At 40.5% G+C, this 16,883-nt stretch overlaps 1 protein-coding gene and 1 non-coding gene across 2 annotated transcripts; one reads left to right on the forward strand and one right to left on the reverse strand.

Annotated features, from left to right (window-relative positions):
- Window positions 1-301: 301 nt before the first annotated feature.
- Window positions 302-374, reverse strand: Trnan-guu (transfer RNA asparagine (anticodon GUU)). The gene has a single exon. It is a non-coding gene; the product is annotated as a tRNA-Asn (tRNA).
- Window positions 375-2,266: 1,892 nt separating this feature from the next.
- On the forward strand, window positions 2,267-15,632 carry LOC139944784 (protein phosphatase 1L-like). The gene is made up of 3 exons (XM_071941897.1): window positions 2,267-2,806; window positions 5,601-5,769; window positions 15,123-15,632. Exons 1-3 carry the CDS (start codon window positions 2,405-2,407, stop codon window positions 15,623-15,625), a joined length of 1,074 nt encoding a protein of 357 aa, XP_071797998.1. The 5' UTR covers window positions 2,267-2,404; the 3' UTR covers window positions 15,626-15,632.
- Window positions 15,633-16,883: the final 1,251 nt, after the last annotated feature.

Raw genomic sequence — 16,883 nt, forward strand, 5'->3', positions numbered from 1 at the left:
GCGTGAGCTCGCTCAACGTAGTCTAACCATACTCTCAAAAGAAGCCTCTTTTTGTAGTAGATAACTGGAAAATATCAAACAGCAAATGTGATTTAAATCAATGTCACAACATTCAACTTTTTATATACAAAGGGCTTCGCTTTTTATTGTTAAAGGTGTTATTAATATACCGAAAATACAGCCGATTGTGGTCAATCGATCGGTACAAGTCCGCCATGTCTTTACTGTTTAGCTTTGTGTTTCTATACCCATAGGTCACGTGATCAATGTAAACATTGATTTTTGGGGTTGAACAAAGAATTGACTAGAGTGGGACTCGAACCAACGACCTCCGGATTAACGTCCCGGCGCTCTACCAACTGAGCTATCTAGCCTCTAACAATGTAAACATTGTTAGAGCAATCGGTCTATTGACCCAATTCACCTGAGGTCTCATCATCAGAATAATCTTGCATGCGCCATAATGGTGGGCAATTTCATTGTGTGTTATTCAGTGAACAAAATTAGTGCGCATTTTAGGCGACGCAGCGTTTACATGTAAACCTATAGACCTTTTCGCAAATACTGGGGCGCGCGCGTAAAGCTTGGAATTAAATGCATTGTGGTCTAGCTGGTAGCAAAATTTGATTCATGTCTATCCCACAATGCACCTCATTCAACAGTCTGCGCTTGCGCATTGGTATTTGCGATAAGGTCTATTGCCTGCCCAAATAATGATGGTGGGCGTGGCACACAGTCGTCGCATGTGACTTGCGTGTAAGGGCGCTTACAAGGTTGACTAAACATAGTTAAAAAATAACTCTCTCGGGGCATCACTCCACCACGCCGTCGTGGCAGGGGGCGGGTAGCGGGCACTTCCTTCCCCCGCGGTAACAAAACAATATTATGCGAATTGCGTTATTTTTTTTTACGCGTAGCTCACAGAGTAATTAGCTAGACTTACCCTTGAACAACCAATAGATAACTTTTCGAGGCTGGAACAAACTACAACACGCACACGTGCAGTGTCAAGTTTTGCCAAAAGTTTGTGATTTCCAAAATCTCCTGATAAAAAAGACCTAAATGGAGTGCGAGGAGCTGAAAGTTCTTATTTCACTGGTCATGGGCAAAGTTGATATTTCAGTGTGTCATAATACCCACATGAAACCAAGAGTTATGAAAGAAAAGGCTGGACAAGTTTTGAGATGTGCCCCGTTTCTTCATATCATCCAAAGTTTATAAGACTTAGACTGTGCAATCTCCATAAAATAGAAGATTTTATGTTTTCTTCCATTAGACTGTGTTTATGTTTTCTTCCATTAGGCTGTGTACAAATCTTGCCTACAGGAAGTCCAGGCCTGGTGGCACTTTGGTAAACGTGATGTCACAGGTCACATCGTCTATAGACAAGTGTCTTTAAGAATGTTGTCTATTTAAAAACCACTTTAGGAGGAGTACTCTTCTATTGCCATTCAACTTTGTCCGAACTAGGTTATAGTATTAATTTTCAGGCTAAAAACGTTCAGTTTTTAGGCTTTTCGGCGGATTCTGTCATATAGTTGTTGAATCGGCCGTGAAGAGTTTTTGAGAAACGCCCAACAAAAGAATAATTATCATATCATCCGGTAAACATGGAAGTATTATAATCAGTTTTTTCATAAGCAATTGTTTTACTTTGAACATGAGCGCTGTGATTAACTTTTATACTCTTCCATAATACTCTGACCAACTTTTCAAAATACCTGTCGGATTTCAGAGCAGGGCCCAATTTCATAGAGCTGCTAAGCACAGAAATTTGCTTAGCATGAAATGTTTTCCTTGATAAAAACAGAATTACCAACCAAAATTTCCAATTGTGGCATATTGCTAGTTACTGTATTCAGCTGTTGTTTGCAAATCCTGAAAATCACGTGAAAATTTGGTTGGTAATTCTGTTTTTATCAAGGAAAACATTTCATGCTAAGCAAATTTCTGTGCTTAGCAGCTCTCTGAAATTGGGCCCAGATCAAGCTCGAGTTTTGTTCGCGGTATCAATCCTCTTTATCCCCGAGATGTGAACTAGTTTTGGGATCATTTGGAAATGCAAGGACAAACTTGGGCCAAAATCAAAATCAAAACGTTCAACTTGATGACCATTATTCGATCGAGTGATTTAAATCAAATAGCGCCACCATCGACACCCACCACCACCACCATCGCCCGTGTGTCTAAACTCCTGACGTTTTGCATTTCGACATAGAACCATATTGAAAGGACACCTTACTAATGTGCACGTACGTAAAAAGTGTACACGATCCGAACATCAAAACAAACCTAAGCTTTGACAAGTGGGAAGAACAAAAACGGACATGAAATCTGTGGAAAATTGGCCGAATGTGAGGCCACAAATGTCCAGGAGTAAGACTGGAGCCTTCTTTTGCGTGCAATGACACTTCTAGCGGTGCTGAGTCGGCTTGTCCGTAACACAGTCTTCAAATATGAAACCGTTGCCTTCGTGGTCGCCGTGCTGTTTTTGTACAGTTACGTATTCCACCGAGATCAACTACGGAGCGTGTTCAACAGAGCGCGCTCGTCTGTGCAGAAGAGCCGTATAAAGGCTCTACCAAACGGCGGGGCGGTGCCGAGAAAACCCGCTTCTGTACCGCTAACCTCGGACAGATTTGGCAAGGATAAAGGGCCAAGACAGTGGGAATTACGGGAGGACAATGTCGCTGTTTATTCGATCCAGGGACGTAGACCTAGAATGGAGGATAGATATGATTTTGTACACGACAAGAATCACTCTGGTGTGGCCATGTATGGCATTTTCGACGGGCATGGCGGAGCGGTAGGCTAAAAATAGTTATATGGAAATATTTATGTTAATTTTTATTAACCACAAACAGCACTTATTAATTGTTGTTTGAGTTGTGGGAAGAGTAACTAACTGTCTCCGACTGGTAGTGGTAGGTCCTTTGCATTCATGTTGTTTACATGATATTAACACAAAAACAAACTTGTTAGACTTTTTAATCAGGCACACACATTCATTTTAACAAGAATTACAATGCAAACTAAAGTTGATTGGTAGAAATAATTCAGACAGTGTGCTAGCATAAGTTTTCACAAACCCAGTTGTCGCAAAACTGTATAACGAAACATTACTAAGTAAGTAGTCATAGTATTAATTTATAGTAAGTAACTTTAATTACTGGTATCAATATGGTTTTTGAATCAACACTCGATCCCTTTCAATGCTATTGATAATATTATTAATAATAATAATAATAATTCAAATTTTCAAAGCCCCATCTATCTAAGAGTAAGACGAACTTATTCCGATGCGCATTTAAACAAAAGACAAAAAACAGAGAGTAACACCAAAAAAGTACAAATTACTATGTTCACATCCAGTAGGCACCTTCGCATGATTTCATCCAAGCCAAAGACAAGTGTGTTCGCACTTTAAATGACCCAGAAGTATACAATTTAAATAACAAATCTGTAGAAGCTTTATTAATAGTTAAAGCTTAAGCGTTACAAACAAAATAGTAGAAACCCCAAATCTTAGTACGGGAGGGCAGGATTCATGGGAGTGATGGAATTGTTTCTCTGATACAAGCATGGAACGAGAAGTAGAGCCTGTCCCAATAACCAATAGACATGATTGATACATGTAGAGCTGGTTTTAGAAGCAAAAGAAAGCTAAGCACAACAACAAAAGTTTGCTTACCATAATCAGGTTTACAACTGAAATACCATGCCTTATCTAGATTTGTGACTGGTATCCTTCTCATTTCTGCTAAGCAGGAAAGTACATAAATAAAGCAAAATTGTCAGCTTCAGCAGCTCTTTGATGAAATGGGGCCCAGGTACATACATGTACTCGATGTCATATGCTGCACAAAAAAATAGCTACACTAAGCACAACATAATTGGGTCATTCCGTGTCAAATCACCCAAAAAAAAGACAATTTTAAACCCTACCTCTTCAAATTTGCTCAAATTTTTGTTTATGGGGTAATAATGGCTCAACAAGCTCAAATTTCAACTTTTAGCTCTATCCGATAAACGGTTTTCGTGCTACGGCATGCTCTTTCTCGTTGATTTCGGTCAAAATGCGCCTGGCCTGACCTCTGGCATTCAAACAACCATAAATCGGTAACCATTGGGTCAAATTTGTTGAAATTGGTGTCTTTTGAAAGGAAATTGCATAAGCTTTCCAAATCTGCCGTTACTTTCTTTGTAGGAACATGTTGAGGTTTAGTAACCTTTTGACCTTTACTTTGACCTTGGATTTGACCTTGTGGATCACGTGATCTGGAGATGAACTTCGGTGAAAATTTACTCCCATATGTTTTCTCCACAATATAAAAAAATTAGAGATATAATAATTTTGGCTTGCTTCCAGGCTCCGCTCAAAGTTGCCCTACTTGCCTATTCCTATTCAAAGTACATGTACAAAGTACTTGTAGAGTGTCATGGCCGAGTGGTTAAGAGCATCGAATTCAAGTTCTGGTGCTAATTCACCCGAGTGTGGGTTCGAATCCCGGTCGTGACACTTGTGTCCTTGAGCAAGATACTTTACTATAATTGCTTCTCTTCACCCAGGGGTATAAATGGGTACCTGCGAGGGTAGAGGTTGATATTGTGAATGAAAAGCTTTCGGAGCGCCACGGCAGCTCGGGGCTGTATACTCCCTAATGGGAGCTGAGAAAGATTAAAGGGATGTTTATTGGCCCAATGACCAGGGGACTAATGTAAAGCGCATTGATACAGTTTATTGTGAAATGCGCTATATAAGAACTTGTTATTATTATTACATACATGTCCATACCTATGTATATCATGATGTTGCTAGAGGACCATAGCCTCACTTGATATACATACGTATGGACATGTATGTTATGTACATGTACTTTGCGTAGGAATAGGCCACTAGGGCCACTTCGAATGGAGCTTGAAGGCAAACCAAAGATATTATAGCTCTAATTTTTTTATATTGTGGAGAAAACATATGGGGGTAAATTTTCACGGAAGTTCATCTCCAGATCACGTGATCCACAAGGTCAAATCCAAGGTCAAAGTAGAGGTCAAAAGGTTATCAAACCTAAACATTTTCCTACAAAAAAAGTAATGACAGATTTGGAAAGCTTACACAATTTCCTTTCCAAAGACACCAATTTCAACCAATTTGACCCAAAGGTTACCGATTTATGGTCATTTGAATGTCAGAGGTCAGGCGCATTTTGACCGAAATCAACAAGAAAGAGCATGCCGTAGCGCGAAAACCGTTTATTGGATGGAACTGAAACTTGAAATTTGAGCTTGTTGCGCCATTATTACCCCATAAAAAAAATTAGAGCAAATTTGAAGAGGGTAGGGTTTAACCCATTGGGTGATTTGACACGGAATGACCCAATTATGCTTACCAGAATAAATATTACCAACCAAAACAGAATGTCACATGTACAATCTATGACTGGTTTCCTGATTGCTTTTGCTTTTTAGCAGACAATTTTTAAGCTCCATTCTTTGGTTTAAAAGTGGCTTAATGGAATTGAGCGCAGAAAAGCTTTGCTTACAACTGTACGTATACAGGATTTGTTATTAATTTACCCCTTGTGTTTTCTCTGGAGCAGTTTGCAGCAGACTTTACAGAGAAACTTCTTTCCCAGTCGGTGATGGCCAGACTGCTACGGACTCTTCTCAACGACGGGAAGGCAAATCACTCCCAGATCCTCATCGAGGAAATCCTTGCGTTGGACGAGAAGTTTCTGACCGTGGCTCGATCCAACAATGATATTGCAGGTAAGAAGAAACAACAAATTGACCTGACCACCCAAGAACCTTCAAAACCCATTTAGAAAATGTACACACTTTGTTTTGATGGTGTATGTTACGGTACCTTTAGGTTCATGGAAAGGGTGGCCTTGTTCTATTACATTCCCAGGTCTGGGGTCGATTTCACAAAGAGTTAGGACAAGTCCTAACTTAGGACAGGCCTGCTCCTTCACAGAGGCAACAAAGGCGATTGCCTCCATGCCCCTGGTCATTGCCTTGGTGCCCTTGCAATGCTCCAGTAGAAATTTCCAATTTCATAGGGTGCCCTTGACCAAGGAGAAAATGCATTGGTGCCCTTGCCCTTTCAATAACGAAGCATGCCTGTTGGGACTTATAATAATAATAACCGTATTTATAACGCGCCTTTTGCCAAAGGATACAAAGCGCCAGGTATTTACTGCAAGGTGAGTGGGTCGAAGTCTGTGAGTTTTGATACCTAATCCTTAGCACTATGTAATGGTTTACAAGGTGTTGTGGCACAACATGCTGCCAATCCAGCCAGGAACACTCGGGCGAACCCCTTCTCTTTACGATAAGTGCACTGGGTTCTTTTACATGGGTTAACACAACACATGGGACCAACGGATTTACGTCCTATCCGAAGGACGAAGCAACGGTTAAGTGTCTTGCTTAAGGACACAAGTGTCACAGCTGGGGATTCGAACCCACAACCTGATGATCACACTTTGTATTCGGTGCTCTTAACCGCTCGAGATAGGAGATATTAAAAACAGAAGGCTATTCCTAAGTTAGGACTCGCCCTAATATAACCAGAGATTAATAAGACTAGTCTTACTACACTGTACACATATGTACATGTACTTCGCTGAGGAAACAAAGGCAATTGCCTCCATTCCCTGGTCATTGTATTCCCTGGTCATTGCATTGGTACATGTACCCTTGAACCCTGGAAATGGTGTACCCTTGAAATGCTCCAGTAGAAATTTACTTTTTTTCTCACCGGATGCCCCTTTTCCAAGGAGAAAATGCCTTGGTGCCCTTGCCCTTTCCAAAATGAAGCAAACATGCCTGCATTCCAGGGCCATTCTGGGTGTGCACTTTGCACTTGAGCATGCTTCAAGTAGGCTTCAAATTTCTGAGGCTGAGGCAACCATCATTCCTGGATTGTGATCCCAAAAGAACCCCTCCCTCCCCTTCATGCTCTTTGGTGTCGTTCAAGGCGTTGGAATCTATTGGTGCATTGTAATTGTCAAAGAGACCAGTGTTCCAATTTGGCTCGATAGGCCATCGAAGTTGCAAGAGAATAATGGAAGAAAATACACCCTTGTCACACAAATTTGAGTGCTTTCATATGGCCTGAAGTCTTTGAATGAGTGAGAAATTACCTCTTTCTCGAAAACTATGTTACTTCAGAGGGAGCCGTTTCTCACAATTTTTTATAAATAGGCCTAAGTAACATATATATGTACAAGTATCAACAGCTCTCCATTGCTCGTTACCAAGTTAGTTTTTTATGCTGCATGTAATAATTATTTTGAGTAAATTTTGCCAATAGTGTCCAGTGCCTTGACATTAGTTTGTTCATGTTTGTATCTAATGTGAGTATTGTGTACACACACAGATGTCATGACAGCCTACCCTAGATAGAAATTCTTCATAGAACAACTGTCTAGCCTGAAGGCCATACCCCATTAGTAACTTCATTCAAATGTTGCCTGGTTTCATGTTGCATTGTATAAAGCATGTCAATGCTACAACAAGAATACATAGAAATAAGAGATGTTGAATTTGCATTGGGGATAAAAAATATTAATTTTTGTTTTTACCCATACACCGATGTTTGTTAGCACTGTATACTCAGTACTTTGCCGAGTCCTGTGAAAAAATATCACAGGCATGTTACTCGGGTGGGATTCGAACCCACGACCCTTGCAGTTCTAGAGCAGTGTCTTACCAATTAGACTACCGAGGTTGCCCGGCAGCTAGAGGCAGTTTGAATCCTATGTTTTGGCAGCGGATACCGCAACGATATAAGATGTTAAATTTGCATCGGGGATAAAGAATATTAATTTTGGTTTTTACCCATACACCGATGTGTGTTAGCACTATACAGTTTACTCAGTTCTTTCAGTACTCAGTACAAATATTGAATCATATTGATCTCATTTGTCTAAATGAGTATGATTTTAATCTTCAGTACTGAAAGTCGTAACTTGAACAGAACATTACACAATGAGGTTTTATTATTGTTCAATGCTCCATATTTTTGATCGCGTGAGGGCGCTCTCAATAGTATTTTTATCATTTTTGGGGGTAATGCGGTTCATCCTGCACAGGTTTAATAGGCGTTCTGTCACTTTAATGTGTTGCGCCGTAGTTTTAAGTTGCTTTAGAGGTGGATCATAACGGCTCCTTTAAAAGTCTTATTGTTCGTCTGTTGTGGTTATGTGTTCAAATCTTTAATAAGGGAATCAATGTGTGGTGAAGAGGTTTTCAACTAGTGGGTTTAAACCCAACGAGGCCTGGTTCTTGATAATTTTACCGAGACGAAGACGAGGTAAATTATCAAGAACCAGGCCTCGGCAGGTTTAAACCACTTGCGCAATCATATTCGCTACAAAATATGCAAAGCGGTAACCGCTTCACAAAATTTTACTTTTTTTTTATCAACCGTGAAATTTATATCATGTATACGGCTGTAGCATCGATGGTGTAGGAAACAAGACATAACAGAAGCATCAAAATTGTGTATTATGTTAGGAACTGCGTTGTAAAAACAAATTCTTGCAAGCTTCCTAAACTGTAAAATTTATCTTTGTAGACATTTGGGATTTGTTTTTACCACACTGTCTTATTTGGCTGAGGATTTAAAAAAAAAATTCATGCAGCTAGCCGCTAGCATAATTGATGGCAATCACATATAATTCAAGCGTCTTCAACATCAACAAATTTATCTATGGGGAATTCTGGCTTGCTCTTCTAATAGGAAGAGCCCAGAAGGGATTCTGACCTTATAGGAATTGAGGTCATTACTGTCTCGTCCCTGGTGTCATGGTGTGATATAATTAGCTCTGATTCTATCGATGTTAAAGGGACCAGTCTGTGGCCAGATTGCTTAGAAGGCATATGATACATGTATTCTTTAGGCCTAAATGCTGTGGCTGCCATCCCACAGAGGAAATTAGATTGGAGATACTGCGATTTGGAATGATGTCAGTGATATTACAACAGAGGGCGATGCGATGCATGGCAAAGTTCAACTATTTCTCGGTGTGCGTTGTCGACCGATCTTTGATTCACGGAGAGTTTGTTGCCAAAGAAGTTCACAAAACATGGTCAACACAACCGATCATCAAATCGCAAATTCTTGAAAAGGGTTGTTGGTGGAAAAAAAGTTTAACTCAGGACTGATAGTGTGAGATAAAAAAATCACCCGTAACGCGGCAGGCTTGCGTACTTCACTTCCGTGTTTTAAGGTTAGTTTTTTCATGTTTTTTTTTTATTTTGGTCGCGGTTTATACGCCGCGCGGCATATACGCCGACACCTAAATATTTTTTTGTATATTTTGGGGAAGTGCGGTTTATACGCCGCGCGGTTTATAATCCCAAAATTACGGTATATCATATAATATTAAAGAGTTATATACATGTAGTGCATGTACATGTATCTATATGTATGTACATGTACCTGTACAAGGTACACAAAGATAGGCTATTGAAGTTATGAATTCTGATACCCAATAGCTATAGTAGGGGTTTACATGTACAAGGTGCTATGGCGCATTCAGCAGCCAAAGCCCTGAACACTTCTCTTTTCAATAAGTGCACTGGGTTATTTTAATTGCGTTACACAACACACGGAACCAAAAGCTTTACGTCCCATCCGAAGGACGAAGCAATGGTAGGACACAAGTGTCATGAATGGGACTCGAACCCACACTCTGCTGATCAGAAACACCAGAGTTTGAATTCGGTGCTCTTAACCTCTCGGCCATGACACGTCAGCCATATTATGTAGTGAATGCATCTACACAGTACACAGCACCTTAACTGAGGTCTCAAATGCTGGCATCTGAAAGCACACAACTTGTGCGGCAAGGGTGTTTTTCTTCCATTTTTCTCTCGTAACTGAGACCAATTGAGCCCAAATTTTCACAGGTTTTCAATTTTATGCATATGTTGAGATACATTTACACCAAGTGCAAGAAGACTGGTCTTTGACAATTACCAAAAGTGTCCAGTGCCTTTAATTTTGTCAGTGCCATTATCAAACATGAATGATCTGATTTATGTATTCTGAGAGTGACATTTTAATATCAGACATGTATGCACTAATCTTTTCATGGGTACTCAAATAGTGTAATCAATCCTGTTCAGTGGAAGTGTCGTGGCTGAGTGGTTAAAACTGATTTCAAACTCTTGTGTTTCTGATCAGCAGAGTGTGGGTACGAATCCCCAGCCGTGACACTCAGTCCTTTAAAGCAAGACATTGAACCATTGCATCGTCCTTCAGATGTTGTGTAACACGTGTGAAAGAACCCAGCGTACTTATCTAAAAGAGAAGGGGTTTGCCCCGGTGTTCCTGGTTTGATTAGCAGCATATTGCGCCACAGCACTTTATAAACCATTACTTGGTGCTGAAGATCGGGGGTCGATTTCACGAAGCTGTTCTTAACTTACGATGCATCCTATAGTTTACGATGCATCGCCGCTCTGCGATGCATAGGAGCTCCGACGTATTTCATAAACGATTTCACGAAAGGCGTCGTACGGACAACGCATCGCAACGCATTGAAAATGCCCTTTATACAAAATGAAATTTTAGAACAAGGAGGACCTTTTCTGCACTACGGCTGTTTATGTAAAATAATGTTGTAATTACGAAACAGCCGTTTAACAAGAGACAAAAGAGAGGAAAAAGAAATGGCGCAGACGTGCAAAATGTGCAAGACACTGCTTGGACGCCGCCACGTTTGTTTATGTTTTGAGCATACGAATGGTGGCGCTAGACAGTTTGCTTTTACTGCTGAAGGGATTTTAATCACTGGCGTTTTGTCAAGTACTTATGTAAGTTTACAGAAATAAATTAAAATGTGTTCATGTAATAAGTAAAAAATTAAACATTTCATCGATGTTTATTAATTTAATAATTTACCTTTGTGTCGTGTTCTAATGCAATTCAACCCTTTCTAATAAACCAACAATTCCATTTTGTGTAAAGCGATAGTGCCTGTAAATTTCATCATCTGTTAATGTATCAAGTGGGCACCTTAGCTCGTTGTCAAGGAATTTGCGACGTCTAGAATGCATCGTAAGTTTCGTGAAATCGATGGGGGAGCACATCGTAAGTTTACAACGCGTATACATCGTAACTCGTAGCGCTTCGTGAAATCGACCCTAGGTCTCATAATTCAAACTTCGTCCCACTCACCTTGCAGTATAAAAACCTGGCGCTTTGTATCCTTTGGCAATAAAAGAACCCAGTGCACCTATCAAAAAGAGAAGGGGTTGGCCCCAGTTTTCTTGGCTGGATTTGCAGCATATATACTATTGCGCCACTGTGTGTAAACCATTTCATGGTGCTAAGGATTAGGTCTCATAATTCAAACTTTGTCCCACTCACGAATATTTCAGAAAAGCGCTGGATAAGGTTATTCAAAACGTAGTGACTCAATTTCCTTATTGATTCAAAACATTTTAAATGAAATTCAGCAAAGTTCAGGACTTGACATTTTCGTTCAAGCAGGTCTAAGCAAACAAAAAGTGGGCACTGAAAGAGTGAAGTGTCGGTTCCTGGAACCAGGCACGCTGAGACTATGTATCACCAACATCATGTTTAATTAATTAACTAGTTCATGCAGGCGTGTCGTTTATTGATAATTTAATCTATCGATCAAGTTGATTTGTCGCATTCCCAATTCCGCCATTTCCTATCTGTCTGACCTTGAGGCTGTCTACACAGATCTAGGGTATTCTATTTTGATATTGTAAGCTAAGGAGAACTCTTAACAATAACAATGAAGATAAACAACCCTCATCCAGTCTATGTTGGGATATTTTTTTTCTCACAATATTGACTGGTTTTACGCTGGTTTTCTGAGGCACTACACACTACACAGCGTTGATTTCACTTCTAAATTGTTGAGGGTCTTTGCTTAAAGGCAGCGGACACTATTGGTAATTACTCAAACAAATTATTAGCATAAAACCTTTCTTGGTGACGAGTAATGGGGAGAGGTTTAAAAAATATTGTGAGAAACGGCTCCCTCTGAAGTGCCATAGTTTTTCGAGAAAGAAGTAATTTTCCATGAATTTGATTTTGAGACCTCAGATTTAGAACTTGAGGTCTCGAAATCAACCATCTAAACGCACACAACTTCGTGTGACAAGGGTGTTTTTTTCTTTCATTTTTATCTCGCAAGTTTGATGACCGATTGAGCCCAAATTTTCACAGATTTGTTATTTTATGCATATGTTGAGATACACCAACTGTGAAGGCTAGTCTTTGACAATTACCAATAGTGAGGGGGAGGGGGCTAGTTTTTCAATCAAATTTCAACAAAATTATAGGGCAGAAAACCTCTCACTTGAAAGAAATAATTTAACACAAATTTAACAAGCATAAATAAGCATAAATTAGTTTGAGTCGAACTTTGTATTTAGAGTAAATGATAATTTTTGTACCAGTATTTAAAAAAAAACTTTCCACTTCATTTCCTGAAGCATTATTTTTGCTGGTTATCAGAGTGATTGAATGTCATTTAATTAAATAGGGGCTTCAAGGCCAAATTCAGTTTTGTGATCCACTCATTCCGCACGAGATAGAGTTCTCATGAAAATGATTTTCTTTTTTAAAGGCAGTGGACACTTTTGGTAATTAAAATTATTAGCGTAAAACCTTTCTTGGTGACGAGTAAAGGGGAGAGGTTGATGGTATAAAACATTGTGAGAAATGGCTCACTCTGAAGTGCCATAGTTTTTGAGAAAGAAGTAATTTTCCACGAATTTGATTTCGAGACCTCAGATTTAGAACTTGAGGTCTCAAAATTAAGCATCTAAACGCACACAACTTCATGTGACAAGGTTGTTTTTTTCTTTCATTATTACCTTGCAACTTCGATGACCGATTGAGCTCAAATTTTCACAGGTTAGTTATTTTATGCATAAATATGTAGAGACACACCAACTGTGAAGGCTAGTCTTCGACAATTACCAATAGTGTCCACTGCCTTTAATGAAAATTACAAGGCTGTACATGTAGCCAAGGGTTAAACAGTGTTTCACACCCTTTACATGTCAAGTGCAATTTTGTCAATCTGCTCAGTCACTGTTACATTTCAAAATGTAGTCTACATTTTTTGTGCTGAGAATAATTAGTCTATCCAAGTAATTTGATGATATTCAATCAAAACTGTAGGCCCCTAATTAATTTGACCTTTTGTTTGTAACCCTACTTTTGGGGTTTTTCGAAGTTGTTTCGCTTTCGGCCTAATATGCCAAGTTCGATAAATCTATTCAAATTTGAATAATGTCTGGTACAATGACTTGCTCAATCACAAGTTACTGCTAAAATTTGAATTCCATTACTAGAGTTGCTATACATGTTTGTCAAAATGGTTCAGGACTAGCTTTTGCATTACCTGAACCTCCAGATGAGCAAACCCTGGTATTATTGCTATCACAATCATTCAGAATTGTGTATGGATGGTCATTAGCCTTTTTGGCGGACACGATAGGAGTATAGGCCTACTGTTTGGTTTGGGTGTATATGTTGGGCGCGATCAGTCAATTTGCGCGATCGGTTGATCGCGCTGCGCTATCGACCGATCGCGCTGCGCTAATGAAATATCTATTGGTCGTGCAGCAATCGGTCGATCGCGCAGCAATCGGTCAATCGCGCAACAATAGGTCGATCGCGCAACATTCGGCAACGAACATGCGCGATCAACCGATCGTGCGGGAATGGCTCGGCGCGATCGGCCGATTGTGCAGGAATGATTTTGCGCGATCGGCCGATTGTGCAGGAATGGTTATGAGTGATCGGCCGTTTGTGCAGGAATGGTTATGAGTGATCGGCCGATTGTGCAGGAATGGTTTTGCGCGATCGGCCGATTGTGCAGGAATGGTTTTGCGCGATCGGCCGATTGTTCAACATATGTTTGGCGCGATCGGCTGATGTAGCATTGATTGTAACTGCAAATCAATCGTAGTGTGACGTCACTATATAAATCACTATGGTGATACTGAAAATTTGTCCTGCTATGGGGGGGGAGAATTTTATTACTTTGAGAAATCGCCCCAAGGAATAGTTTACCTGCACGATCGGTCGGACGCGCGAAACCATTCCTGCGTGATCGGTCGATCGCGCAAACCCATTCCTGCACGATCGGTAGATCGCGCAAAACTTTTCCTGCACGATCGGTTGATCGCGCAAAAATTTTCCTGCACGATCAGTAGATCGCGCAAAGCCTTTCCTGCGCGATCCGCTGATAACGGGAAAAAATACTCGTAGCGCAATCGGTCAATCGCGCAAAGATGTCATTGCGCGATCGACCGATTGTTGCGCGATCGACCGATTGCTGCGCGACCAATTGATCTTAATTTGATCGTTCAATAGCGCAGCGCGATCGGTTGATCGCGCAGATTGACCGATCACGCCCAACATATACACACAAATTTACCCAAACCTTATAGTGCTATAGCATTGTGTCCGCCATATCACAAAAAGGCTTACTGTCTCTTACTTAACCAGTGTTAACTAATGCAAAAGCTTGCCCCAAACTACGAGAATACATGTGGCAACTGTCTGAAGTAGTGTGAGAACTCAAATTTAAGTGGTAAAATCCACATACTTACATAGTATGTGTAACTAGAAAAAAATCTTGTCACAATGTAGGCTGTCACTCTCATGCGAAAGACAACAAAAAATACTTGTGTCGTCTAGGACCTTCTGTGAGTCTGATTTGAGGAATCTCTCTCAAGATTGGTTTTATGGACGTGTAAATTGAAAACTAGTTGATGGGATTGAGTGTATAAAATATGTGCAACACCAATTCCTTGAAACACAAATGTTCTTGAGTTTACAAAGAGTGCCTTCGATTAACTTCCCCGGGTTGACCCCGCTGTGCTCATTTGGGTGAACCCCTGACAAGTGCTAATCGAACAAACCCTCGCCCTCTCGTGGTGATGTCATGCACCTCGAGTGACCCGTTCCACAAGCAGGGTACTTGGGGCTGACCCGGGTTAGCCCCTTGAATGACGAAGCTATTCGAACGTACCAGGGGCAGACCGGGTCGGTGAAGGGAAGCTACTTTAATGCAACCAAAGATGAAAATTTTTCTTCTTAATTTTATCAACAGGTACGACGGCATTAGTGGCGCTTCTCTCTGGTGATGAGCTGACTGTGGCCAACGTTGGTGATTCCCGCGGTGTCATGTGCGACCAAGAAGGTAGAACTATCCCCCTATCATTTGACCACAAGCCCCAGCTTCCTCAGGAGCGCAAACGCATCAAGAAAGCCGGCGGCTTCATCACGTTCAACGGCGTGTGGCGCGTGGCGGGAATCCTCGCAACCTCTCGCGCCATTGGAGACTACCCTTTAAAAGACCGTAAGTTTGTCGTCGCCGATCCAGACATACAGACATTTGACCTCGCCGAGGTCAAACCACAGTTCCTGATTCTAGCCAGTGATGGTTTGTGGGACGCCTTCAGCAATGAAGAGGCTGTGATGTATGTGAAAGAGAGGCTGGATGAGCCTCATTTTGGAGCCAAGAGCATCGTCCTCCAAGCATACTACAGAGGATCACTGGACAACATCACTGTAATGGTGATCAATTTCAAAGCAGTAGCTAAGAAAGACTAGGGAGAATCGAGCACTACACGTACCTCGGCTCAGGACTGTAGAAAGGTACATTACTCCGAGAGTTTATCACGGCCCCCAGCTGGGGAAGGGGTTGCTAAGTGATCTGATCTACTCAGTGACCACAATGATGTTTGATGGTGGTATCACTTGACCTCTAGATTGACACCAGATGTCTCAAGAATGAGAAGCGCTTTTTTAGCTGGGGAATCAATTACCGGGCATTGCCTCGGAAATACCTCAAGGAATTGGAGAGAGATTCAAGGGAATTCATTAGATTCTCGGCTTTGAAGCCTTCGGTAGAACTTTTTTAATGGATTCAAATACTTTATAAGAAAAAATCGATCAAATTGTGATGCCTAAATTTCAAAATTAATTTAGAACCTTGCAGCGAAACTGCTTTGAAGAGATTAACTTTGTCTATTTTTAGCAACCTCTCCCCTAAAATGGTGCCCTGGTGTGGTTGCTTGTTCTAAGGTCATGATGAATAATACGGTAGATGCCGAGAGGTTAGTTTTCAAGACAAGTTAAAGACACTGGACATCTTTGGTAATTGTTTAAGACCAGTCTTCTCACTTGGTGTATTCCAACATATGCACAAAATTAGAAACCTGTGAAAATATTAACTCAATTGGTTGTCGAAGTTGCGAGATAATAATGAATGAAAAAACAACCTTGTCACACGAAGTTGTGAGTTTTTCATTTCATTTCGAGACCTCTAAATCTAATTCTGAGGTCTCGAAATGAAATTCAAGTATTTTAGTGGAAAATAACTTCTTTCTCAAAAACTACTTTACTTCAGAAGGAGCCGTTTCTCACAATGTTTTTTTACATGTGCTATCCACACATCTCCATGGCTTGTTACCAAGTAAGTTTTTATGCTAACAACTATTTTGAAATAATTACCAATAGTGTCCAGTGCTTACTCAAAATAATTATTAGCATAAAACCTTACTTGGTAATGAGTAATGGGGAGAGGTTGATGGTATAAAAATTGTGAGAAACGTCTCCCTCTAAAGTGCCATAGTTTTCGAGAAAGAAGTAATTTTTCCATGAATTTGATATCGCGACCTCAGATTTAGAACTTGAGGTCTCGAAATCAACCATCTAAACGCACACCACTTCGTGTGACAAGGGTGTTTTTGCTTTCATTACTATCTCGCAAGTTTGATGACCAATTGAGCAATAACCAATAGTGTCCACTGCCTTTAAATAACTTCTTATGACTGCGTGGGTACATTATCAATAAAATATTTCCTAC

The sequence above is a fragment of the Asterias amurensis genome, chromosome 12, assembly GCF_032118995.1.
Source record: "Asterias amurensis chromosome 12, ASM3211899v1".
Lineage (NCBI taxonomy): Eukaryota > Metazoa > Echinodermata > Asteroidea > Forcipulatida > Asteriidae > Asterias > Asterias amurensis.

Coding starts and splice junctions, on each gene's coding strand:
- LOC139944784 (XM_071941897.1), top strand. CDS start 2,405: ATGACACTTCTAGCGGTGCTGAGTCGGCTTGTCCGTAACACAGTCTTC. Junction 2,807..5,600: donor TCGACGGGCATGGCGGAGCG/GTAGGCTAAAAA, acceptor TCTCTGGAGCAG/TTTGCAGCAGACTTTACAGA. Junction 5,770..15,122: donor ATCCAACAATGATATTGCAG/GTAAGAAGAAAC, acceptor TTTTATCAACAG/GTACGACGGCATTAGTGGCG.